The sequence below is a fragment of the Chiloscyllium plagiosum genome, unplaced genomic scaffold, assembly GCF_037043375.1.
Source record: "Chiloscyllium plagiosum isolate Xiang-an unplaced genomic scaffold, Cpla_swu_hap1 HiC_scaffold_27, whole genome shotgun sequence".
Lineage (NCBI taxonomy): Eukaryota > Metazoa > Chordata > Chondrichthyes > Orectolobiformes > Hemiscylliidae > Chiloscyllium > Chiloscyllium plagiosum.
This window is the reverse complement of record NW_028270165.1, coordinates 31,088,873-31,115,966: the sequence shown is the minus strand read 5'-3', so window position 1 is coordinate 31,115,966 and position 27,094 is coordinate 31,088,873. Positions and strand designations below refer to the sequence as shown.

General features: G+C 46.3%; 2 protein-coding genes across 6 annotated transcripts in view; one reads left to right on the top strand and one right to left on the bottom strand.

The window, feature by feature from the left end:
- Positions 1 to 27,094, top strand: part of LOC122543504 (uncharacterized) — a 93,530-nt gene that overhangs the window by 43,570 nt on the left and 22,866 nt on the right. Inside the window, exons 1-2 of one of the 5 annotated variants that reach the window (XM_087974278.1) lie at positions 3,671 to 3,990; positions 4,495 to 5,730. In XM_087974278.1, coding sequence (XP_087830404.1) covers positions 4,708 to 5,730 — 1,023 coding nt within the window. In that variant the 5' untranslated portion in view covers positions 3,671 to 3,990; positions 4,495 to 4,707. The other 4 variants (XM_087974273.1, XM_087974277.1, XM_087974276.1 and 1 more) reach the window with 4 other exon arrangements.
- Positions 820 to 27,094, bottom strand: LOC122543471 (uncharacterized). The gene is given in 5 exon segments (XM_043682188.2): positions 820 to 1,673; positions 17,763 to 19,422; positions 20,887 to 20,986; positions 25,995 to 26,101; positions 26,949 to 27,094. Coding segments are annotated over 2 exon segments (2,217 nt in total). The 5' UTR covers positions 19,126 to 19,422; positions 20,887 to 20,986; positions 25,995 to 26,101; positions 26,949 to 27,094.

Genomic DNA, 27,094 nt, shown 5'->3' with positions numbered 1-27,094 from the left:
CAGAACCACCTGGACTGAAAAGACCAATTCACTCAACATTTAACACAAATCTGACTGAGTTGATTTTCACCTAAAATGCTAAACTGTAGCCACGTTTGAGGTATTATTACCATCAGTGCAAACCAATTAACATGGTTCAGTCCTGGATGTGATTAACTGTGGAAACCAAACACTCATTAATTGCGGACCCTCTGCTATCCCAGGAGGTTGGTTGATGGAGTGATTCCTGTCCCACACTGAAAAGTATGAAAATGGGCGTCACCCCGGTGTGAATTTGATGGCATACAGTGACCACCTAAACCCCCTCCCACAGTGAAAGGACTTGAACAGTCACTGGTAAGTGAGCACATTGATGCTGAACAACAGATCCATAGAGCACTTTTGTTAAATTTGCAAAACCAAGAGATCTTCCCTAAGCGCACTGGTGTGCAAACAGGTCTGATGAATTAGTGAATCCTTTCCCTCACATGGAGCAAGTGAATGACCTTTCACCAGTGTGAACTCGTGGATGTTGTTGCAGATTTGGAAATCACGAGAACCTCTTCCTGCAGAGAGAGCAAATGAATGAATGGAACTGATGCATCATGAGCTACTTACATCTGTTTTTGGATGGAGATTGGGGGCTCGGTAGGAGGATGCCTTCAAAGGAACTAATTTGTTGAAAAGACATTAAGACGACTAGAAACCCTGTATTTAACAAAAGATAGATTTCTTTGTCGTTTATGCAGAATATCAACACCAACAAATCGTCTGGAATTTGTGAAGATCAGCAGACACATACCGATGAACATAGTTCATTAATAATGAATAAAAACTAAATCACTGTAGTTATCTGTGAACTCGCTGATGTCTCAGCAATGTGGATAACTGAGTAAATGCCTTCCCACATTTGGAGCATGTGAATGGCTTCTCACCAGTGTGAATTCTCTGGTGTACAGTGAGTTGAGAGGATTGCCTGAATCCAGTCCCACAGTGAGAGCATCTGAACGGTCTTTCGTCAGTGTGAACCCGTTGATGGTTCATCAGTTCCCTGGAACTTTTGTAGCACTTCTCACAGACCGGACACTGAAAAGGTCTCTCATCAGTGTGAACCCGCTGGTGCGTAATCAGGTGGAATGACTGAATGAATCCCTTCCCACACACAGAGCAGGTGAACGGCCTCTCCCCAGTGTGAATTCGCTGGTGGACAATGAGTTGAGACGATCGCTTGAATGCAGTCCCACAGTCAGCGCATCTGAATGGCCTCTCGTCAGTGTGCACAGGTTGATGGGATATCAATTTCTCAGAACTTTTGAAGGAGGTCCCGCAATCTGGACATTTATAAGGTCTCACGTCAGTGTGAACCAGCTGATGTTTCAGCAGATGAGCTACCTGGGCGTATTCCTTCCCACACTTGGAGCAGGTGAATGGTCTTTCCCCAGTGTGACTACGTCGGTGAATTTCCACCTGAGAAGGATAATTGAATCCCTTCCCGCAGTCTCCACATTTCCACGGTTTCTGTCCAGTGTGACCACGTCGGTGCCTTTCCAGGTCTGATGGGTAATTGAATCCCTTCCCACAGTCGCCGCATTTCCAAGCCTTCTCTCTGATGTGACTGCGTTTGTGCTTCAGCAGGCCAGATGATCGGCTGAATCCTATTCCACACTCAGAACACGTATATGATTTCTCCCCACAGTGAATGGTGCCTTCTTCGACATTTAAATCAGATGAAGTTCCGAGTACAGATTGGGTAACCTCCATCAGATTCTGATTTGATATTTAATTTACGTTTTCCAAATATAAATCTTCACCCTCTAACATCCTGTGAAATGGGGAAAAAAGGAACAGTGAGAGAATCCACAAAATCACAAAGGAAATTTTCAAAATTGAGCTGAATCAAACTAGTAATCTGTGCTAACAGCACTAGGGAAAGAAAAGGGACCAGGGAAGTACCTGAATTGCTATAAACACTCAACTGGTTCATCAATGTCCTTCAGAGAAGGGAATTACCACACAGAAATTATGAGGGGCTTGGATAGGATAAGTCTTTTCCCTGGGGTGGGGGAGTCCAGAACTAGAGGGCATAGGTTTAGGGTGAGAAGAGAAAGATATGAGAGACCTAAGGAGCAACTTTTTCAGGCAGAGGGTGGTATGTGTATGGAATAAGCTGCCAGAGGAAGTGGTGGAGGCTGGTACAATTGCAACATTTAAAAGGCATCTGGATGGGTTTATGAACAGGAAGGGTTTGGAGGGATATGGGCCAGGGACTGGCAGGTGCGACAGATTGGGTTGGGATATCTGGTCGGCATGGACGGGTTGGACCGAAGGGTCTGTTTCCATGCTGTACATCTCTATAACTCTATGAGCACAAGAGTCTGACCTATTTGGGAGAGGCGGGGTGGAGTGAGAAAGGAGAGAAAGAAGAACAAGATGAAGTCGAAGTATTTTTTTCCCCAATCTACAACTGAACCAGAATTCCGACAGACTCTCTCCAATCTCCACCAGAAAGAATGACCAGGATAGCTGGTGTATATTGCCTGCATCACCTCCAAATTCCCCTCCAATCGCATACTTTCCCGACGTCACCATGGCTGTTAATATTCACAGATCATACTGAAGGTCATATTGAGAGAGCAGTTTGCTAAATATACAGGACTTGGCCTCAGTTAAGTATTGAGTACCATAACAAGGAACAGATGCAGATGCAACATAAAACTCTGCTCTTTGATGTACCCAACAGGAGTAGTCTGGAAAGTAGAGTTGAGGGCACACATTTTGCAGTTAAATGACTAAGATCCATTTTCTGCAACCTTGTATCCAAATTTAATCACTGGGGTTGAGCTCTGTAAATCTGTTCTGCACTTCCTCTAATTCCAAGACAATCCACCCTTCCTCAGGTGGGTGCCCAGAACACTTTCTCCAGGTGTGGTCTAACTGTGATATAGAGCATCTTGACGCTTTTCCAGTCACATCCATACCTGAAGTCTTTCCCGAAGCTTTTTCTTTTCATACTGTCAAAGTCTGGCAGATCGCCAGATCCTGATAAATCGAATCAGATCCTGAGACGTGTTGGTTGTTTTGGGTTTCCTGTCTGCTAATCCTTCTCATTTCATACCCTCTGGAAAGGAGATTACAACAGGTGAAAACATTCAATGTCAATCCAAGTTAGAAACCCCAGAAGGCACGAACTTGGTTTCAGATTGCTGTGTGCAAATCTTCCCCTTCTAAGTTAAATATCACACAACACCAGGTACTTGACAAAGGAAGCCCTGCGGATGCGCCCTTCTACACCTTGCCCCCTACAAAGATGGCGGCCGCACGAGCCTCTCCCGGAACGTTGCCCCCGAGAAATATGGCGATGGAAACACGCCCCCTGCCCGTTCCTGCAACCGGGAGCTTCTAACTCGGGTCTAGCGACATTCACCACGTGCTTATCAATCCTCCAGGCCCACACTGACTTCACTGCCCACACGGTCTGCGATGTTTCTCCGACTTTCCCACCTCCCTCGACTCTCGCTCTGGAACCAGGCTTCCGTTGCGTCGGCACCGCGGCTGCGCGCTGAGTGCGGACGGTCACGTGCCGCGCACAGCTGACCCACGCCGATTGGTTGGGGGACCCGCTCCTGATTGGCTAGAGGACCTACCTCAGACCCAATCCGATTATTGGCGGACGTGACCCCCCCCCCGATTGGTTGGAGGACCTGCCCGTGGTCCACGCCGATCGGCGGGAGAACCTTCCCCAGAACCACGCCGATTGCTTGGCGGACCTGTACTAGGTCCATTTCGATTGGATGGAGGGCCTGCCCCAGGCTCACTCCGATTGGCTGGAGGACCTGTCCCTGACCAGTGGCTCCCCGATCCGGTGCCACAGTCGACGCATGCGTGGTCACTCTCGCTTCCCCTGGACTGCCAATGATCTGTAACAAAAAGGGGAATAAAATGTTGGGTCTGTCGGATTTACCATCGGTGAGAAATTGGGTTGATCGGCCTCTGCGTTGGACGGGGCAGTGGGTGAGTGGACTGAATTCGGAAACACCTCGCATCTCCTGATTCCTCCCCCGCCGTTTGCACCAAACAGGAAACGACTCCAGGATCCCTCCATTGAGAGCGGGACAATCGCCATCTTTGATACGGGCATTAAGGATAGGGGCGACAGTGCAATCGCCATTTTTGTAGGGGGCAATGTTTGGAATGAGCTTGCTGGCCATTGTTCAGAGTGGACACAACTTTGTCCATCAAGCTGCATCAGTCCTTCACATCCAAATCTCATCAATTGGCATTAGGGTGCGACGACCTTCGTGCATTAATAAAAGAAAGAATTGCAGGTGTTGGAAGTCTGGAACAAAGACACAAAATGCTGGAGTAACCCTGCAGATCTGAAAGCGTCTGGAGAAAGATGCAGAAACATCTTTACAGATGCTGCAAGACCTGCTAAGCCTCACCAGCATTCTCTGTTTTTGTTTCTGCCGTTGTGTTTCTGTGCACCCTCTCTCACTGTTTTAAATCATTTCACAGATATTCAACACAGAAGAATTCTAGTTGAGAAGCTCAAAGCGAACGTCACAGCAGGATCTGCCAGAATTTTCCTGAAGAAGGGCTTATGCCCGAAATGTCGATTCTCCTGTTCCTTGGATGCTGCCTGACCTGCTGCGCTTTTCCAGCAACACATTTTCAGCTCTGCCAGAATTACCCAATTTACTGTAACTTGAGTATCATTGGGTTCTGAACATGGAAGATAAAGGCACTGGAGAAAAACCGTACAGATGTTCTATGTGTGGGCGAGGTTTCAAGCGATCATCTGGCCTGTCGAGACACAAATGCATTCACTACGGGGAAAAGCCCTGCAAATGTGCGGACTGTGGGAAGCGATTCACTTACCCATCCCAGTTGGAAACACACCAGCACAGTCACACTGGGGAGAAACCATGGAAATGTAGGGACTGTGGGAAGGGATTCAATTATCCATCCGAACTGGAAATTCATCGGCGCAGTCACACTGCAGAAAAGCTGTTCACCTGCTCTGAGTGTGGGAAGGATTTTGCTCACTTTCACACCCTGCTGATACACCAGAGAGTTCACACTGGGGAGAGACCATTCACCTGCTCCAAGTGTGGGAAAGGATTCAGTACGTCATCCCATCTGCTGATACACCAGCGGGTTCACACTAAGGAGAGACCTTTTAAATGTCCAGACTGTGAGAAGTGCTTTAAAAGTTCTGGGGAACTGATGTCTCATCAGCGTGTTCACACTAATGAGAGACCATTCAGATGCATTCAATGTGGGGCTAGATTCAGGCACTCATCTCAATTAACTGTACACCAGCGAGTTCACACTGGGGAAAGACCGTTCTCCTGCTCCATGTGTGGGAGAAGATTCACTCAATCGTCTGACTTACTGAAACACCACCGGGTTCACACTGACAGGAGACCTTTTAAGTGTACAGGCTGTGGGAAAAGCTATAAAAGTGCTGGGGAACTTACGTCCCATCAAAGGACTCACACTGGCGAGAGACCATTCATGTGCTCTCACTGTGGGACTGGGTTCGGGCGGTCATCTCAGCTCACAGAACACCAGCGAGTTCACACCGGAGAGAGACCATTCACCTGCCGTGAGTGTGGGAGTAGCTTCACTCGGTCGTTCAACCTGCTGAGACACCGCCGAGCTCACACCAGGGAGACACCGTTCACCTGCTCAGAGTGCGGGAAGGAATTCACTCGTTCATCCACCCTGCTGACACACCAGCGAGTTCACGTTGTTTAGGGAAGAGTGGTGGCAGTTGCATTTGAAACTGAAGGCAGCCCTGATAAGCTGAGCTTAGTGGAAGTAAGGCTGGGGTGAAATATGGCTTGGTGAATTCTGCACCTCCTCGACTGTCTTCTCTTCCCTTTGAAAGTTGCAAAATAACTGCATTGTAGAGATAAAAATCACACAACACCAGGTTATAGTCCAACAGGTTTAATTGGAAGCACTAGCTTTCGGAGCGCCGCTCCTTGATCAGGTGGTTGTGGAGCACACAATTGTAAGGCACAGAATTTATAGCGAAAGTTTACAGTGTGATGTAACTGAAATTATACATTGAAAAATATCTTGATTGTTTGTTGAGTCTTTCATCTGTTCAAATACCATGATAGTTTCACTTCATTCATGTGTAAATCACAAAACTTTTTTTAAAAAGTTACATTCTCAGTTTAAGTGTAACAATTGGTATTAGCCAGACAATAAGTTGAAGGTGTTAGCCCCCTGTGTTCTCTGTCTGTGCCATAATGTTTAGTCTGATTCTAATCTAAAAAGTGAGATAACAGAATCGTAATGAATTCATGCAGTTTTTGAGCAAAGTACAATGTAACTCTGCAAGTACAAATTCACTCCACAAACGTATATGTAAAAGTGTGCATGTGGGTCTTTGTTTATGTGTCTGTCTGGGGTGAGGGGTTGTGAGTGTGGGAGAGTGTATATGTGTGTGTATGTGAGTGTAGATTGTCTAAGTTTGTGAGGGGGTGCAGGTGTGTGAGTGTGTGTGTATCTGTAGGAGTGTGTGTGTGTGTGTGTGTCTGGGATGGTGGGTTGTGAGTGTCTGTGAGACAGAGTGTATATGTGTGTGCATGAGTGTAGAGTGGTGTGTGAGAGGATGCAGAGAGTGATCCTAAGCTTCACACCAGGTGGCGCTGACAGTGCAATTTACTAGCACAGCCCAGCACACAATGTTCTGAAACATGTCGGTGTTGCACTGGGGTGTACAAAGTTAAAAATCACACAGCACCAGGTTATAGTCCAACAGGTTTATTTGGAAGCACTAGCTTTCGAAACACTGCTCCTTCATCATACTCCACAACCACCTGATAAAGGAGCAGTGCTCCAAAAGCTAGTGCATATAAATAAACTTGTTGGACAATAACCTGGTCTTCTGAAACATTTTTCTAGTTCAATTGAGCATGACACCTGTTGTTAAAGTTCACATGAGAATGTAACTTTTAAAAAAAACGTTCCGGGCTTTACATATGAAAGAACTGAAACCAACATGGTCATTCTAAAAGATGAGAGACCTAACAATCCAGGTCTTTTTCAATAAATATTTTCAGTTGCATCACACTGTAAACTATTGCTATAAATTCTATGTCTTATGATCTTAAACTCCACAGCCACCTGATGAAGGAGCAGCACTCTGAAAGCTAGTGCTTCCAAATAAACCTGTTAGACTACTGATGTTGTGTGATTTTTAACTTTGTACACCCCAGTGCAACACCGGCTCCTCCAAATCATGTTCTGAAACAGGAAGCCATGATCACACCATCAGAATGGAATTACGCAAACATTGACAAACACGGCTCACGGTCCTTGAGATATTGTCCGTCCTCTCACATAACACCATATTGTTTCTAATTGATATCTTTAGTCTTCATGTGAGCTGTCAAGAATATAATATAGTTGAGAATTGTTCGCATGTTTCATGTTGTAACATCACACATTCCGTCAGTCAAATATACCAGCAATCTTTTGCAAAGAGTTTTTTTTCTGTCTCTGGGTTTCGCTTTTACTGATTTCATTAGTGTTAATTTTCTTGTACGCACATGGCTGATGGCACAAATCGAGGTCAATGAGCATGGTCTCGTAGGCATTATGGAACAAGGAGATCAAAACTGGAACGTAGCATTCACTCTTTTGGGCAGATAGGAGGGATTGAAAAGGCGGTGGGGTATCACTGTTAATAAGAGATGCAATGAGGTCAGTTGTGAGAGGCGATTTGGGCTTGGGCGATGTGGATCCATTTGAGCAAAGGAAAGATTCCAAGAGCGGGGTTAACCAATTGTGGCTAATCACGGTGAGGAGGGAGTTGGGGGGGCGGTGGGGAGTGAGAGGGAGCGGGGAGAGCAGGAGGGGGCAGCCTGGCGCTGCAGTAGGGCTGAGGTCAAGCCAATAGGACATTCCAGCTATTGAGGGAGTGCAGCATAGGTTCACGAGGTCAATTCCCGGAATGGCGAGACTATCATACGTTGAAAGATTGGAGCGACTGGGCTTGTATGCACTTGAGTTTAGAAAGATGAGAGGGGATCTGATTAAGACGTATAAAATTATTAAAGGATTGGAAACTCTGGAGGCAGGAAGCATGTTTCCGCTGATCGGTGAGTCCAGAACCAGAGGACACGGTTTGGAAATAAGGGGTAGGTCATTTAGAACAGAGTTGAGGAGGAATGTCTTCACCCAGAGACTGGTGGATAAAGGGAATGATCTGCCCCAGAAGGCAGTGAAGCCAAGTCTCTACAGGCAATTTAGCATGGCCAATTCACCTGATCTGCACTTTTTTGGATTGTGGGAGGTAACCGGAGCACCCGGAGGAAACCCTCGCAGACACAGGGAGAACGTGCGAACTCCACACAGGCTGGAATCGAACCCGGGTCCCTGGCGTCGTGAGGCAGCAGTGCTAACCACTGAGCCATCGGGCCATCTATTGTCTGAAGCGGGGATATTGAGCCCCTTATGATGATTGTGAACCCAGCATGGCCAGGCCCTTATGGAATGTATTGTTGTTCTTTTTCTTTGTGTTTCTATTTTTTAGGAAGGACTGTAATATTTTAACATTTTAACTTTGTTAATCTTTACCTAAGTACCTTTGTACCTGAGATAGCACTGAAAATTTCAACTTGTAAACCTTTCACTGTACGTTTACCCAATTCGATTCATTTATTTCTCAGATTCTCACTGTGAGTGACCTGTTGTGGAGTTTCCCATTTTCTTGTTCAGTTTTCTAATCTTTGTGATGTTTCTCTTTTTATCTCTGTGACGGATAGGATGGTGATAAAGGCATTTGGTATGCTTTCCTTTATTGGTCAGAGTATTGAGTACAGGTGTTGGGAGGTCATGTTGCGGCTGTACAGGACATTGGTTAGGCCACTGTTGGAATATCGGAAGGATGTTGTGAAACTTGAAAGGGTTCAGAAAGATTTACAAGGATGTTGCCAGGGTTGGAGGATTTGTGCTATAGGGAAACGCTGAATAGGCTGGGGCTGTTTTCCCTGGAGCATCAGAGGCTGAGGGGTGACCTTATAGAGGTTTATAAGATCATGAGGGGCATGGATAGGTTAAATAGACAAAGTCTTTTCCCTGGGGTCGGGGAGTCCAGAACTAGGGGGCGTAGGTTTAGGGTGAGGGGGGAAAGATATAAAAGAGACCTAAGGGGCAACTTTTTCACTCAGAGGGTACCAGAGGAATGAGCTGCCAGAGGAAGTAGTGGAGACTGGTACAATTGCAACATTTAAAAGGCATCTGGATGGGTATATGAATAGGAAGGGTTTGGAGGGATATGGGCCGGGTGCTGGCAGGTGGGACTAGATTGGGTTGGGATATCTGGTCGGCATGGACGGGTTGAATCGAAGGGTCTGTTGCCATGCTCAGCCTCCAATGCTCCAGGGAAAACAGCCCCAGCCCATTCAGCCTCTTCTTCCCTCATGTTCTTATCTTGCTGTCCCGGTTAAATCAGTTAAGAACAATCCCCAACTGATCCTACCATTTATGGTTAGTTTACGTTGTAGTCTTAACAGTTATCTGTTATGGTTGTGAGGATTGTAAGGACAGTTTGTTTGAACCTGTTGAATCTTGAGTAAAAGGGATTAAAGACGAGTCTCAGGCACCTCATTGCTATGGGAATATGAAGGCCAAGTCAAGGACCTTGGTGATTGGATTAGATTCCCTACACTGCCTTCAGCCCAACAAGTCCACACCAACCCTCCGAAGAGTAACCCACCCAGACCCATTCCCCTACATTTACCCCTGTCTAATCCACCTAACACTATGGGCAATTTAGCATGGCCAATTCACCTAACCTGCACATTTTTGGACTGTGGGAGGAAACCGGGCCACCCGGAGTAAACCCACGCAGACACGGGGAGAATGTGCAAACTCAACACAGACAGTCGCCCGAGGTGGGAATTGAACCCGGGTCCCTGTCACCGTGAGGCAGCAGTGCTAACCACTGAGTCACCGTGCCACCCTGGACTGCGTGTACCGTTTTCTCAGCTGGGCTGAAGAGCCAAGGCAATTATCTTAATAAAAACTATGAATATTGTATATGATCAGGGACTGCTGCAACATTCTTGTCTTTAAAACAACCACATTCTTTGCAGATTCTTAATTGAATGGCTCCAGTTTGAGACAGGGGCATGTTCAATGCGACCTGGGTCTCTGTGCGTGGCAATTGCTGCCAGTAGTCAACGAGTCCACAGCCCAAACTTGTCCATGCCACCCAGTTTTCATATTTAATCTAATTTCCATTTGCCTGCATTTGGTCCATATCCCTCCATGCCTGTACCATCCACAAAATTATACTTACCTCCATCACCACCTCTGGCAGCCTGGTCTAGACACTCACCACGCTCTGTGTGAAACAGTTGCCGTTCCGGACCCTTTTATATCTCCCCCACACCCCTCTCCTTAAACCTATGCCCGCTAGTTTTAGACTCCCCTAACCTGGGGAAAAGCTGTTGGCTATCTACCTTATGTATGCCTCTCGTGATTTTATAGACCTCTGTAAGGTCACCCCTCAGTCTCCTACGCTCCAGGGAAAAAGGTCCTAGCCTACCCAACCTGTCCTGATAACCCAAACCTTCCAGTCCAGGTTACATCCGAGTAAAACTTTCCTGCACTCTTTCTAGTTTAATAATACCCTTTCTATAGGAGGGCGACCAGAACTGCACACAGTCCTGCAGATGTGGCCTCACCAACATATTGTACAGCTGCAACAAGATGTCCCACTTCCTATACTCAGTTCTCTGGCCAAGGAAAGCAAGCATGCCAAAAGCCTTCTTCACTGCCTTGTCTAGCTGTGACTCCACTTTCAAGGAGCTATGAACCTGTACCTCTCGATCTCTGTTCTACAACACTCCCCAGGACCCTACCATTGACTAGGTAAGTCCTGCCCTGGTTTGCCTTACAAAAATGCAACACCACACATTTATCGAAAGTCCACGCGCCATTCCTCAGCCCACTGGGCCACTTAATCAGAATCTTGCAAATCAAAATAAGGAGTGGCATGGTGGCTCAGTGGTTAGCACTGCTGCCTCACAGTCAGGGGTAAATATAGGATGGTAGAGTAGAGGAATGGGTCTGGGTGGGTTACTCTGCAGGGGGGGTTGGTGAGGACTTGTTGGGCCGAAGGGCCTGTTTCCACACTGTAGGGATTCTATGATGATCAATGATATAAGTATTTGCAGATAACCATCTTCACTGTCTACTATGCCACTAATCTTGGTGTCATTCCAAGCAAGCTGCAGAGACAGACTGTACATTGGCCTTCATAATGAGAGGATTCGAGTGCAGGAATATGGATGTCTGGCTGCAATTAGACAGGCCATTGGTGAGACCATGCCTGGAGTGCTGTTTTGGTCTCCTTATCTGAGGAAGGATGGTCTTGGGGGTGAGGGGAAGGTTTACCAAATTGATTCCTAAGTTGGCAGGACTGACGTATGGGCAGGTTGAATCAGTGAGGATTGGACTCACTGGAGTTTAGAAGAACGAAAGTGGTAGGTCATAGAAACCTATAAATTTCTAACAGGATGGGGCAAGTTAAATGCAGGGAGGGATATGGTGGGGGGAATGGAATTCGGTATCGTATTGAATGATGGGGCAGGCTCGATGGGTCAAATGGCCTATTTCTACTCATATCTTCTATGCTCCTATGTAACTGTGACTGGAGAGCTACATCCAATAATTTCTGTTGTGTTCCAGTGACTGTGCTCAGGTCCTCACAGAAGACTTGATTGATGATTCCACAAAGCTGAAACTACCATTTCAAAAAACAACAAGCAGATGACCGTAGGTTCAGTTGATAGTCAGTAATTTTTACTCTGGACTATATTTTGATGGCTCTTTGGTGTACGTCTTCACAATTTTGGTGTTTATTCAAAGACGTCAGTTGCTACATACTTAGAGTAATAGAGATGTACAGCACGGAAACAGACCCTTTGGTCCAACTCGTCCATGCCGATCAGATATCCCAACCATTTGCCAGCAGTTGGCCAATATCCCTCTAATCCCTTCCTAGTCATATATCCATCCAGACACCTTTTAAATGCTGCACTGTACCAGCCTCCACCACTCCCTCTGGCAGCTCAGTTCATACACGCACCACCCTCTGCATGAAAAAGGTGCCCCTTAGGTCTCTTTTATATCTTTCCCCTCTCACCCTAAACCAATACCCTGTAGTATCTGGGCTCCCCCACCCCAAGGAAAAGACCTCTATTTATCGTATCCATGCTTTTCATGGTTTTACAAACCTCTTTGAGGTCACCCCCCGCAGCCTCCGATGCTCCAGGGAAAACAGCCCCAGCCTGTTCAGCCTCTCCCTATAGCTCAAACCCTCCAACCCTGGCAACATCCTTGTAAGTCTTCTCTGAACCCTTTCAGGTTCCACAATATCCTTCCGATAGGAAGGAGACCAGAATTGCACACAGTATTCCAACAGTGGCCTAACCAATGTCTGGTACAGCCGCAACATGACCTCCCAACTCCTGTACCCAATACTCTGACCAATAAAGGAAAGCACACCAAACGCCTTCTTCACTATCCTATCTACCTACGACTCTACTTTCAAGGAGCTATGAACCTGCACTCCGAGGTCTCTTTGTTCAGCAACACCCCCTAGGACCTTACCATTAAATGTAGAAGTCCTGCTAAGATTTGCTTTCCCAAAATGCAGCACCTCGCATTTATCTAAATTAAACTCCATCTGCCACTTCTCAGCCTATTGGCCCATCTGACCAAGATCCCATTGTAATCTGAGGTAACCTTCTCCGCTGTCCACTACACCTCCAATTTTGGTGTCATCTGCAAACTCAAAAGACGGGAGAGAGTTGGTGAAAAGCAGTAAACCCTGCCTCACCCTCGGATTCCTGGGACATTGCAACGGCTCTGGTGCAAGTGGGACCACTCGATGCTGTACAGGTTCCACCTGGACAGGACCGGAACTGATGTCCTGGGCTGAGTGTTCACTCATGTCATTGGGGAGGGTTCAAGTTAAATGAAGTGGTGTGGGGGGAATGGGAATACCCGCAAGGAGACAGACGAGATAGAAGCAGAGGGCAAAACAACAAGACAAAATGGCAGAGAATTCAAGTGTAAGAATCAAGCAGGACCAGGGTGCAAAATAATCCAAAAGGGACTAAGAACGTTAAAAGACAAGCCTTAAGGCTTTATCATGCACTGCACAGAACATTTGCGTTAAAGTAGATCACATGGATATGTGAATATTACAGTACAAAGGGCGGCACGGTGGCTAGCACTGATGCCTCACAGCGCCAGAGACCTGGGTTCACTTCCTGCCTCAGGCGACTGTCTGCGTGGAGTTTGCACATTCTTCCAAAAATGTGCAGGTTAGGTGAATTGGCCATGCTAAATTGCCCGCAGTGTTAGGTGTAGGGAAATGGGTCTGGGTGGGTTGCTCTTCGGAGGGTTGGTGTGGACTTGTTGGGCCGATGGACCTGTGTCCACACTGTAAGTAACCTAATTTGATCAAACTGTGTACATTCAAAATTACACATGATAATTCTATACTCATGAATAGCTCTCCAACTGAAATTTCTTTTGTTTTACTCTCCGATTCATCTTGCTTTCCCTTTCGGTTAAAATCTCGTGCTGAACCTCAGGATTCGAAAGATTTCTGGTCAAGTGAATGAATATCAATTGGAATCTGGTATCTCGGCAGCGGGTGGGGGGGGGGGGGAGAATGGGTCAACCCCATCCCAAATTCAGAGCAGTTGAACTGCTTCTCTCCAACGTAAGCCTGCTGGTATACAATGTGCCCAAATAAACAAGCAACTAACCCGTGTCAGACAAGTTAACAAGACCAAGTCGCTCTGCATCTAACAAGTCTGATGTATTTGGGCAAAAAATAAATACAAAACGGGTATTATAAAGTATGGAAACATGGTTGCAGAGTGCCCAAGGATGGGAACTGAACATCCAGGGGTAATCAGTTCTTTAGGAAGGGCAGACAAAGAAAAATTAAGGTGGTGGGGTAGCATTGTTGGTTAAATAGTACATTGACACAATAGTGAGGAGGTTTATTAGCTCCAGCGAAGTTGGACCGGTATGGGACACCAAGGGACAGACAGAAAACAATAGTTTCACGTAGGCACCCAAACGTGTCAGGAAAGGGATTAAACAGGCAATCAAAGTTGCAAGCAATAAACGGACAGCTGTACTTCTAGGTGACTTTTGGCCACATAGACTGTTACCGATTTCATTTGCCCAACGCCATAGAAGGGGAATTCCCGGAGTGTGTACGAGATGATTTTCTGCATCAATGTCTTGAGGAACCAACTATGGACAGGTCATCTGAGACTGGACATTGTGTAATGAGAAAGAAATAATTGGCAGTCTAGCTGTGCAAGACCCCTTGGCGAACTGGCCAACATGTGGTAGAATTCTTCATGAGTGTAGAGATTGACAGAGTTGATTCTGAGACTAGTGTCCTGAATCTAAATAAAGGCAACTATGGTGGTAGGAGGCCTGAGCTGGCTGCGATAAGTTGGATTATGAAAGGGACAACATAAAAGTGTAAGAGTTGGGAATGACACGTTGAGATTGTACAGATGAGGCCTCTTCTGGAATAGTATCTGCAGTTCTGGTCACCCTACTATAAGAAGGATATTAACAAGTTGGAGACGGTTCGAGAAAATATTTACCAGGATGTTGCCTGGAATGGAGGACTTTGATTATGAAAATAGGCTGGGACTTCTTTTCACTGAAGTATAGCAGGTTGAGGGCTGACCTTCCAGTAGTTCATAAAATCAAGAGGGACAAATATAAGGTGAACAGCAAGGGTCTTTTCCTTATGGTGGGGCAGTTCAAAACCAGGGACACATTTTTAGGTGAGAGGAGAAAGTTTTAAAAAAGGACATATGGACAACTTGTAAAACACAGAAGTTTTGGGGTGTGGAATGAACTGCCAGAGGAAGTGGTAGATGCAGGTACAGTTACAACATTTAAAAGACATTTGGATAAGTACATGATTATAAAGGGTTTGGAAGGATATGGGCCAAACACAGGCAAGTAGGACTAGTTTAGTTTAGGAACACGGATGGCATGGACTAGTTGGACCGAAGGGTCTGTTTCCCTGCTGTATGACTCTATGCCTCATTGCAATTGTACAGGGCCTTGTGAGACCATACCTGGACTACTGCATGCAGTTTTGGTCTCCAATTCTGAGGCGAGATGTTCCCTGGCTTGTCTTTACCGCCCTTCTTAAACAGTGGCACCACGTTTGCCAACCTCCAGTCTTCCGGCACCTCACACGTGACTGTCGATGATACAAATATCTCAGCAAGAGGCCAGCAATCACTTCTCTGGCTTCCCACAGAGTTCTCAGGTACACCTGATCAGATCCTAGGGATTTATCCACCTTTAACCGTTTCAAGACATCCAGCACTTTCTCCTCTGTAATCTGGACATTTTGCAAGATGTCACCATCTATTTCCCTACAGTCTATATCTTCCATATCCTTTTCCACAGTAAATACTGATGCAAAATACTCGCTTAGTATCTCCCCATTTTCTGTGGCTCCACACAAAGGCCACCTTGCTGATCTTTGGGGGGCCCTATTCTCTCCCCAGTTACCCTTTTGTCCTTAATATATTTGTAAAAACCCCTTTGGATTCTCCTTAATTTTATTTGCCAACGCTATCCCATGTCCCCGTTTTGCCCCCCTGATTTCCCTCTTAAGTATACTCCTACTTTCTTTATACTCTTCTAAGGATTCACTCGATCTATCCTGTCTATACCTGACAAATGCTTTCTCCTGTTCACAACATCCCCTACGCCCAACTCAGGATGACCGTGCATGCTCCCTGCTGCACACTGCCCTTTGCTGGGGTCAGCAATCCTCTCAATATCAGAACGGTGCCTCCTCAGGGTCATGGGTTTCTGCACTGGGGCTCATGGGATCTGGACAAAGAGATTTGCTTCCTTTTTTTTGCCTTTGCGCCGTTGCTGTGCCTCATCAACAAGACATTGGGTGTGAAAGGCTAATGCAACTTGATGGATAAGTTGTCTCCATCCTGAACAATAGGAAGCCAGCTCCTCACAGTCATGCCAAACATTGCCCCCTACAAAGATGGCGGACACGCATGCGCCGTTCCACGCCGAGTGCCCCCAATACAAATGGTGGCCATCACCCGAAGACTCTGCTGGCGCGATGGATCCTGGAGCCGGACTCCCGTTTGCTGAAAACGGGAGTTTCAACCTCGGATCGTGTGCCTGAATAAGGCGCTGCGGAGCCGCGCAACCCCTACGGGTGGCCTTCTCCTTCCAAATCGCCTGGTGCTCACCGTTTGCGAATCCAACAAACAAAAGGCTGACCGTCGGCGGCCTACCAAAAGATGGCGGCCCTGCACGCCCTTAACCGATCAGCGCCACAGACTGGCAGCGCGCATGCTCCATCGCGCGGGGCGGAAGGGTTGATTGACGGCAGCTCCTGACCACTAAGAAGGGAAGGCAGTGCTGGAAGACCTGGTCTTCCCACCAATCAACGTGAAGGGGGCGGGCCTGGAGGACCACACGCGAGCATAGGTCCTCCAACATTGGAGAGCTGAGCCCGGAACTCTTCCATTGTCTGAGCGTCTGCCTCATTGAAAACCTGGGGAAAAAAAAACTCACACAGGGCACCTCACATCTTCAATGCATTATCTGAGAATGACATGGCACCTACTGGTAAAGTTCACTTCAGAATGTACTTTTATAAAAATGTTCTGGGATTTACATATGAAGAAACTGAAACCAATATGGTCATTCTAACAAATAATCCAGGACTTTTTCAATACATCATTTCAGTTGCATCACACTGTAAGCTTTTGCTATAAATTCTGTGTCTTACGATCTTATACTCCACAACCACCTGACGAAGAAGCAGCACTCTCAAAGCTAGTACTTCCAAACAAACCTGTTGGGACTATAACCTGGTGTTGTGTGATTTTTAACTTTGTACACCCCAGTCTAACATCAGCACTTCCAAATCATGATAAAACAACCCCAAGGAACTGCAGATGCTGGAAATCAGAAACGAGAACAGCAATTGCTGGAAAACATCAGCATCTATGCAGCCAAAGCTGAGTTAATGTTACAGGTTTCTCTCCACAGATGCTGCCAGACCCATTGAAGTTTTTTTCTCCATGCCCCAGCAATTTCTGTTTCTGCTTCTCAATGAGAACCTGATCTGTGTCAAATTTGGGAGAAACTGGTCATGTCTGTTTGTGGCTTTAAACAGAGGAAACTCTACGGTCTGAAGCAAACTCCTGCTACTGAAATTGATTAATTCAGGACAGGTAGCAGTGATTATCTGAGGTAGCCACACATTGAAGTGAGAATGGACTTTGCCTGTCAGTTTTAGGAGCGGGTAGGAGGGGATATGGGGGCAAAGTCTCTGACAAGGAGGAGGTTTACGACATGGTTTGGCCTGGTGACCTTATGAAATGGAGGGAAGCAGCAGAAACAGATGATCAGATGGCCATGATCTTAGTGACAATGTTGTTCCATGGCTCTTTGCATTTATTGGAAATGAAGATGGATGAGGCAGATAGGAGGGTGAGCACTTGAAAAGGGATCAACTTCAGCCAGTGATATTAAAGAAGACTTAACATACTATGAATTTAAATCAAAGTTACTTTATTAGACCTTTATCCACAATATTAAGCCCTGTAAATGCATTGGAGTTTATTAACACCAGCAGAAATGTACACAAGTGAACACAACACAGGCTTGGATGTGATTAACAGCAAAATCCAATGACTGAAGTTAGTTATGAATTTTCTGATGTTTCATCAGGGTAGATGATCGAGTGAATCCCTTCCCACAATCTGAGCAGGTGAATGGCCTCTCCCCAGTGTGAACCCGCTGGTGTCTCAACAGACTGCATAATTGAGTGAACGTCTTCCCACAGCTGAAGCAGATGAAAGGCCTTTCCCCCGTGTGAACTCGCCAGTGAGTCACCAGCGTTGACGACCGACTGAATCCCTTCCCACACTCTGAGCAGGTGAATGGCCTCTCCTCGCTGTGAGTACTCCGGTGTTTCAGCAGGCTGGCTAACTCAGTGAATCCCTTCCCACACTCGGAGCAGATAAAGGGCCTCTCCCCAGTGTGAATTCGCTGGTGTATCAGCAGGGTGGATGAGGAAGTGAATCCCTTCCCACACTGGGAGCAGGTGAACGGCCTCTCCCCAGTGTGAACCCGCTGGTGTACTGTGAGGTCAGATGATCGTTTGAACCCAATTGCACAGTGAGAGCACCTGAATGGTCTCTCGTCAGTGTGAACACGCTGATGGGACATCAGTTCCCCAGAACTTTTAAACCGCTTTGCACAGTCTGGGCACTGAAATGGTCTCTCATCAGTGTGAAGCCTCTGGTGTATCAACAGCTTGGACGACTGAGTGAATCCCTTCCCACACTCTGAGCAGATGAATGGTCTCTCCCCGGTGTGAAGCCTCTGGTGTGCCAGCAGGGTGGACGACTGAGTGAATCCCTTCCCGCACTCGGAGCAGGTGAACGGTCTTTCCCCAGTGTGAATGCGTTGGTGTCTCACAAGGTGAGATGACTGAGCGAATCCCTCCCCACACTGAGAGCAGGTGAATGGTTTCTCGCCAGTGTGAACGCGCCGATGTTTCACAAGGGTAGAGCTCTGCGCGAATCCCTTCCCACACTCTGAGCAGACGAACGGCCTCTCGCCAGTGTGAACTGGCTGGTGCGCGAGGAGGTCAGACGATGTTCGGAAGCCAGTCCCACACTGAGCGCACCTGAACGGTCTCTCGTCAGTGTGAACGCATTGATGAAAAATCAGGTCCCAAGAACTTGTGAAGCATTTGGTGCAGTCTAAGCATTTGAAAGGTCTCTCCTCAGCGTGACCCCATTGCTGTGCCAGCAGGGCGGAAGAGGAAGTGAATGCCTTCCCACTGTCAGAGAAGGTGAAAAGTCCTTCCGTGGTCTGACTGCGCCAGTGTGTTTCCAGTTTAGACAAGGATCTGGATTCACCCTCATAGACCCCACATTTCCACAGTTTCTCCCCACTACATTTATGTTCTAACAGGTCCGATGATCGGCTGAAGCCTCGCCCACACACAAAACATGTGTACAATTCCTCCCCACTGTGCACAGTGCCTTCACCTTCCATGTTCAAACTCCGATGATGCCCAGGCTACAATAAAGTGAGTGACCTCACCAGACCACGATGGGACATCTGGTTCGGGTTTTTCGATCACACCTCATATAGCCCTGTGAAAATCGGTTCAAAACAGACAACAGGGAGTGCAGGGTAACACAAGGAATTGCAAACTTGTGGAATTGAACTGAACAAATCCGGTCACTTGTGGGGCTGGCACTAGGGAGATGTGACGGTGAAAGCTGCTGTATTGTCGTTAAAAACCCAACTGTTCACCTTCAAAAGACTGTGGCCTCCATGATTGGGAAGCTGGTAAATGAGACAGAGAGAGTGGAAGAAAGTGATTTTATCCGTGCAACCAAAGGGAACTTGGAGATAATAGTTTTCACATACTCCTGCAACCTCTTGGAAGGACCTCTTGGAGATAGTAGTTTTCACTATCTCCAAGTTCCCTCCAAAATCACACTGTCCTGACATAAGGCATCCCGTACTTGAACAGCAAACATTTCTTGCCCTTAAATATTGGAAAAACCGAATCTATTGTCTTCAGTCCTTGCTACAAACTCCACCCCCTCGTAACCACACGAGGCTGAACCAGACTGTTCACAACCTTGGAGAAATAGTTCACACCAGGATGAGATCCACATTTCATATCCTATCATTACCAGAACCACCTTTTTGCACCTCAGTAACAGAGTCAGGAAATCATACAGCACGGAAACAGACCCTTCGGTCCAACCAGCCGAACGTAATCCCAAACTAAAGTCGTCCCACCTGCCTGCTCTTGGCCCGTATCCCTCTAAACTTTTTGTATTCATGTACGTATCCAAATGTCTTTTAAACATTGTAACTATGCCAAAATCCAACACTTCCTCAGGAAGTTCTCGCCCCTTAGTCTTGAAATCCTCCATCCTAGGGAAAAGACACCCATCATTAACATGGTTTTATAAACCTCTATAAAAGGTCACCTCTCATCTGCCTATGCTCCAGTGAAAAATGTCCCAGCCTATCCAGCTTTTCTTTCTAACCTAAACCTTCCATACCAGGCAACATCCTGGAAAATCTCTTCTGAATCCTCTCCAGCTTAATAATATCCTTCCTATAAAAGGGTGACCAGAACCGGGCAGGGCCCCAGAAGAGGCCTCGCGGATGTTCCACTGGATTTCACTCTAGTCTCAGCTCACCTGGTGCTGGTACTCTCAGTCATTCACTTGTTACCTCTGGATTTAACTATCCTAATACCTCCCACATGCAACCTCCCTGTAATCTTGAAGCCAGTGTGTTCACCCACCTCCCCTGTTCAAACTGGCCTTCAAGGTTCTGGGCTTAAGTACCATCAACATTTTGAAATCCTAATCCCAGGTTTCAAAATTCCTAACTACCTCTGTAATTCCCATCCCCCTCACAACCCTCCCCATCTTTGTAACCTCCTCCAGCCTCTGAGGTGTCTCAATTCCACTTGTTCTGTCTTCCAGAACATTCCCAATTTTAATGGCTCCACCACTGCTCTTCGGGCCACACGCTCTGGAATCATCCCTAAACATCTACCTCAATTTCCTAATTCAATCCTTAAAACTTCTCTCTCTGTCCCAGATTTTGGTCACCTGACCCTAAGATCTTCAGACGGTCCCGCACTGCTTTCTAAACTTCCTGTGAATCACTTTGGGATATTTCACGTTATAAGGTGCTATATAAATTCAAGTTGCTGTTCTTGTTTTGTATGTGCATCACCGTTCCTTCATCATCACCGGGGCATGACCTGTTACTCCTTACCTAACAGCATTGTGGGAACACCTTCACGAGACAGACTGCAGCAGTTCAGGGAGCTCAAACATCATCTTCTGCACTGGGGACCGGCAATATTTCGTGAAACCTGTGGAAATCGAAATAAAGTCAATGTTTCAGGATGTTCAGAATTAATTAAAAATGGCACAGAATTTGATGTTCAATATAAGCCCAGCAGTTCAGGAAAAATAATTTATTTCAGTGAAACATCCCATAGAAGATAAAGATACAGCATACAAGTCAGAGGTTGGGCAGGAGAATCTCATTTAGTCACAGCCGGTGAACATAACACTCACATACCAATCCTGAGTAAAATCGCTATTATTGACAGAGGAAATTAGACAGATAGTTGATCAGGGTGGGTAGAGGTGAAACAACAATGGATAGATATGGATTTAAATCCAAACTAAACGAGCCCCAGAGACATCGAACCTCTCAGAAGTAACAGAACAGAAAAGCTCAAAATTATTGATGAATGGTCAAAACTATTCCCCTCTAAAGTTTTAAAATCTCCTGCTGCAGGCAGAAACCACTTATTATGATCCCGGTTGATGTTCCTACTGGACAGGCTAGTTCCCAGAATGTGACCTGGCTTGATAGATCACATTTATTTAAGCTAGTCATTCACAGAAACCTGCAGGTTTTTTTTCGGGTATTGTGACACTCGGAGAAAATAAAAAACTAAACGTAGAATGCAATTTTAAAGATATTAAAAGACAAAACAGTCTCATTTGCTCCCCAACACCATCACTTTACAGAGCCACATACCCTTAGAAATGCCCCTTCCATATCAAATCTTTAGTCTTGATGAACAGCTTCTTTCCAGTTCTGTCCTGTGAACCGTGCTGACTTCCTAAATGAATACTGGCAAAACTGAAAGCTTCGACTTTCTCAGGACATGATCAGGTGTACCTGAGAATTCCGTGGGAAGCGAGGGAAGTGATTGCTGGGCCTCTTGCTGAGATATTTGTATCACCGATAGTCACAGGTGAGGGGCCGGAAGACTAGCGGTCGGCTAACGTGGTGCCACTGTTTAAGAAGGGCGGTAAAGACAAGCCAGGGAACTATAGATCGGTGAGCTTGATGTTGGTGCTGGACAAGTTGTCGGAGGGAATCCTGAGGGACAGGATGTACATGTACTAGGAAAAGCAAGGACTGATTTCGGGATAGTCAGCATGGCTTTGTGCGTGGGAAATCATGTCTCACAAACTTGATTGAGTTTTTTGAAGAAATAACAAAGGATTGATGAGGGCAGAGCGGTGGACGCGATCTATATGGACTTCAGTAAGGCATTCGACAAGGCTCCCCATGGGAGATTGGTTACCAAGATTAGATCGCGTGGAATACAGGGAGAGCTCGCCATTTGGATACAGAACTGGCTCAAAGGTAGAAGACAGAGGGTGGTGGAGGAGGAGGGTTGCTTTTCAGACTGGAGGCCTGTGACCAGTGAAGTGCAACAAGGATCGGTGCTGGGTCCACTGCTTTTCGTCATTTACATAAATGATTTGGATGTGAACATAGCAGATGAAGGTAGTAAGTTTGTAGATGACACTAAAATTGGAGGTGTAGTGAACAGCGAAGGAGGTTACCTCAGATTACAACAGTATCTTGACCAGATGGGCCAATGGGCTGGGAAGTGGCAGATGGAGTTTAATTCAGATAAATGTGAGGTGCTGCATTTTAGGAAAGCAAATCTTAGCAGGATTTATACACTTAATGGTAAGGTCCCAGGGAGTGTTGCTGAACAAAGAGACCTTGGAGTAACCTTAGCTCCTTGAAAGTGGAGTCACAGGTAGATAGGATAGCAAAGGCAGCGTTTGGTATGCTTTCCTTTATTGGTCAGAGTATGGAGTACAGGAGTTGGAAGGCCATGTTGTGGCTGTACAGGACATTGGTTCAGCTACTTTTGGAATATTGCGTGCAATTCTGGTCTCCTTCCTATCGGAAGGATGTTGTGAAACTTGAAAGGATTTACAAGGATGTTGGCAGGGTTGGAGGATCTGAGCTATAGGAAGAGGCTGAACAGGCTGGGGCTGTTTTCCCTGGAGCGTTGGAGGCTGAGGGGTGACCTTATAGAGGTGTATAAAATCATGAGGGGATTGGATAAGGTCAATAGACAAGGTAGGCGAAAGTGAGTACTACAGATGCTGGAGACAAGGTCTTTTCCCTGGGGTGTGGGAGTCCAGAACTAGAGGGTATAGGTTTAGGGTGAGAGGGACAAGATATAAAAGAGACCTCAGGGGCAATGTTTTCACGCAGAGGGTGGTGCATGTATGGAATGAGCTGCCAGAGGTGGTGGAGGAGGCTGGCACAATTGCAACATTTAAAAGGCATCTGTATGGGTATATGAATAGGAAGGGTTTAGAGGGATATGGCCTAGTGCCAGCAAGTGAGACTAGGTTAGGTTAGGATATCTGGTCAGCATGGACAATTTGGACCAAAGGGTCTGTTTCCATGCTGTCCATCTCCATGACTTAACCTGAATACTCCGCAAATCTCTAATCAAACACTACTGAACTACAAGTTTCACAATCTAAACTTTTATACCAATATGACTGCTTTCTTGTCCAATAATCCTTTCCAGGACAGAAATTATATTTACTTCTGAACGCAGTCAGGTCTCCACAAAAAAATGCACGAGGAGCTTTCAATCTCTGGGTTTTGTGAGCTAAAGTCAATCCTAGGTTATTTTAAGCCAAAAGCAAGCTAATGGCTGCAATGTTTACATTGTCTGCTGTAAATCCATCGTCTCAGCACAGATTCAATTATACTCTCGAAAGTTTACAAGTCTATCAGGCTTGGCTTTCTGAAACCTTTCACAAAGAAGGAACCAACATCCATATGCTAGGTGAAAGTGAGGACTGCAGATGTTGGAGATCAGAGTCAAAAAGTGTGGCGCTGGAAAAGCACAGCAGGTCCGGGAGTATTGGAGGAGCAGCAGAGTCGACGTTTTGGGCATAAGACCTTCATCGGGAATTGTCGAAGGGCTTATGCCTGAAATGTCGACTCTCCTGCTCGTCAGACGCTATCTGACCCGTTGTGCTTTTCCAGCACCACTCTAATCTTGACTCTGATCTCCAGCATCTGCAGTCCCCATTTTCGCCTAGTGCTTTTCCAGCACCACACTTTTTGATCCCAACATCTATATGCCACTCGTTCAAAATCCAAACTCTACAAATGATATTTATCCACATCACAAACCTTTATCCCATGCTGGGATCACAGAAAAGTCTCTCAGTTGAGGCCATACCCAGGGAGTGCAATAAAATCACACAAAAATGCAGAGTATGTGGGTTTGTGCAAATCAGTGATAACCACTCATTATGAAGAATATGGCACTGAGAGTGTGCAGAGGTGATTCACAAGAATGGTTCAAGGGATGAGGAATTTTAGCTTCTAGATTAGGGTTTGTTTATTATGCATTTGTGGAATGTGGGTATCACTGGCGTGATCCGCATTTAATCTTTATCCATAACTTCTCTTAAAAGTGGCGGAGAGCAGCCTTCTTGAACTGTTGCATCCATTGTGCTGTTAGGAAATGAGCTCCAGGATTTTACACCCAGCAACAGTGAAGGAACAACATTGATACAGCTGCAATTCAGGATGATTCGTGGCTTGGAGAAACTTGGTGGTGCACTCATTCTACCCTTATTATCCTGTGGCAGAGGTCATGGGTTAGGAGCCTGTGTGAGTTACTGCAATGCACCTTGTCGGGAGAGGTGGGTACATCTTGCTGCCACCATGCATTGTTGGTGAAGGGAATGGATGTTGAAGGTGGTGAATGTGGTACCAATCAAATGGGCTGGTTGACCCCGATTGGTATCAAGTCTCGAGTGTTATTGGGAGCTGCATTAACTCAGCGAAGTGGAGAATACTTCATCACGCTTCTGATCCCAGCACGGGCCCAGATGGCAGCACAACCGGTCGCAAAGGATGGTGGCGAGGCCTAGCATGCCCTGATGGAGGGCAGCTGGTGAGCACAGGCATGTCTTAGCTCAGTGTGGGAAAGCATGTGCAGTCCAGGGGAGTGCAAGTCCTCTTTGGGACAACCCAATTTGGAGTGTCTGCAGGGCCAAGGCATATGAAAGGACTGTTGTCATGTTTGACTTTTTAAACTTTATTTTTACACTTTTATACCAAGAGGACTGTAGTGCTGAACTTTTTAAACTTATTTCTTTATTTTTCTACAATTGTACCTAAGACAGTACTGGGTGTGTGGCAACATCGTGCACTTTTCACTATACTCAGTACTTGAGTACACATGGCAACAAAACCTAAATCTAATATGTGCTTTGTGTTACGTAGAACATTACAGCGCAGTACAGGCTCTTCAGTCCTCAATGTTGCACCTACCCATGAAATCAATTCGAAGCCCATCTAACCTACATTATTCACTTTTCCTCCATATTTCTATTCATTGAACATTTAAATGTTCTTAAAGTCAGCAAGTCTCCTATTGTTGTAGGCAGTGCATTCCACGCCCCTACTACTCTCTGAATAAAGAAGATTGTAGATGCAGGGCAGGGCTTGGGGAGTCAGGATTGGAGGAGCTAAGACTGTTCTCCTTTCAGGAGAAGATATTGAGGGGAGATTTGCTAAAAGTGCTCATGCTAAAGCTAGACAAGGTGGATAAAATTTGTCTTTATCAACTGATCATGTGGGCGGCACGGTGGCACAGTGGTTAGCACTGCTGCCTCACAGCGCCAGAGACCCAGGTTCAATTCCCACCTCAGGTGACTGACTGTATGGAGTTTGCATGTTCTCCCCGTGTCTGCGTGGGTTTCCTCCGGGTGCTCCGGTTTCCTCCCACAGTCCAAAGATGTGCAGGGTCAGGTGAATTGGCGATGCTAAATTGCCCGTAGTGTTCGGTAAGGGGTAAATGTAGGGGTATGGGTGGGTTGCGCTTCGGCGGGTCGGTGTGGACTTGTTGGGCTGAAGGGCCTGTTTCCACACTGTAATCTAATCTAATCTAATGATTGAGAATCGATTATGGCACAGATTTAAGACTTTGGACAAAATCGACTTGGCGGGAGTGCGGAAATTCAAAGAAGAAATTTCTTGCAGTGAATGGTAATTACCTGGAACTAAATACTTACACTACAAAAGCTGCTAACATCTTAGTCCATATGATCAGAGTGATTCTGTTCAATTTTGATGTGATGTTTGGTTTGAGTTTCTCATTTTCAAAGCTCCTCAGATCATCCTACAAAAGAAATTTACAGAAGTAATCATGGATAGTCCTGGATAAATATTCATAGAAGCTAAACATTTCCCTCTGTTTCAGTTCATTGTGTGGGAGATTCTCCTAATCTCACATGCTATTAAAGCAGTTTCCAAAATCTATTCCTTTCAATCCAGGATAAAAATCACAATATTCCCTCTTTCTGGTCAAGGATAACCTCACATACTCCCTGTTACATATTGCCCCTCCTCAGATTAGCAGTCCCTTTTTTCAAAGAATGACATCTTCCCAGGGTTATAGATTTCTTTCCTGGGTTTTCATGTGACTGAAGTGAGCCATAGATCTTTGGACACCCAGGGTAGAAATTGCTGGAGGAATTCAGCCGGCAGCCTCTTGAGCTCTGAAGAAGGGTCGCTGCACTCAAAGTGATAACTCTGCTTGCTCTCCTCAGTTGCTGTCGTACCTGCTGAGTTCCTCCAGCAATTTCTGTTTTTGTTTCAGATTTCCAGCATCTGCAGCTCTTTCTTTACTTTATTGTCCCACGAGATAGTAGAATGCATGGGAGCAGGACTTGTTTCCTTTTCTTCCCTGCTGTACCACCGCCCTGTCTCATGAATAAAGACATTGGGTGTGAAAGGTTCATGCAGTTTCATGGACAATTTGGTCTCCACTCTAAACAATGGGTTACAAGCTCCTCCCACTCCTTCCAGACCTTGCCCCCTACAAAGATGGCGGACGCGCAGTCCAATACCCTGAATAAAGATGGCGGCAAGTCCCCGGGATCTGACACCGCGACGAAACCTGGAGCCATTTTCTGGTTTGTTGCGAACGGGAGGCACGAAGATTGCCATTTCGCGTTAGAACTGACCCAAGACGTGTACAGAACCTTCCCGCGCGTCCGCTGCCCTATCTCTCATCTTCTCCCTGTCCGCCTGCTGCACGTCGCTGGCAGAGCAGACAAAGAACACACCGACCGTCGACGGCCCGGAGGAAAAAAAATGGCGATAGCGCATG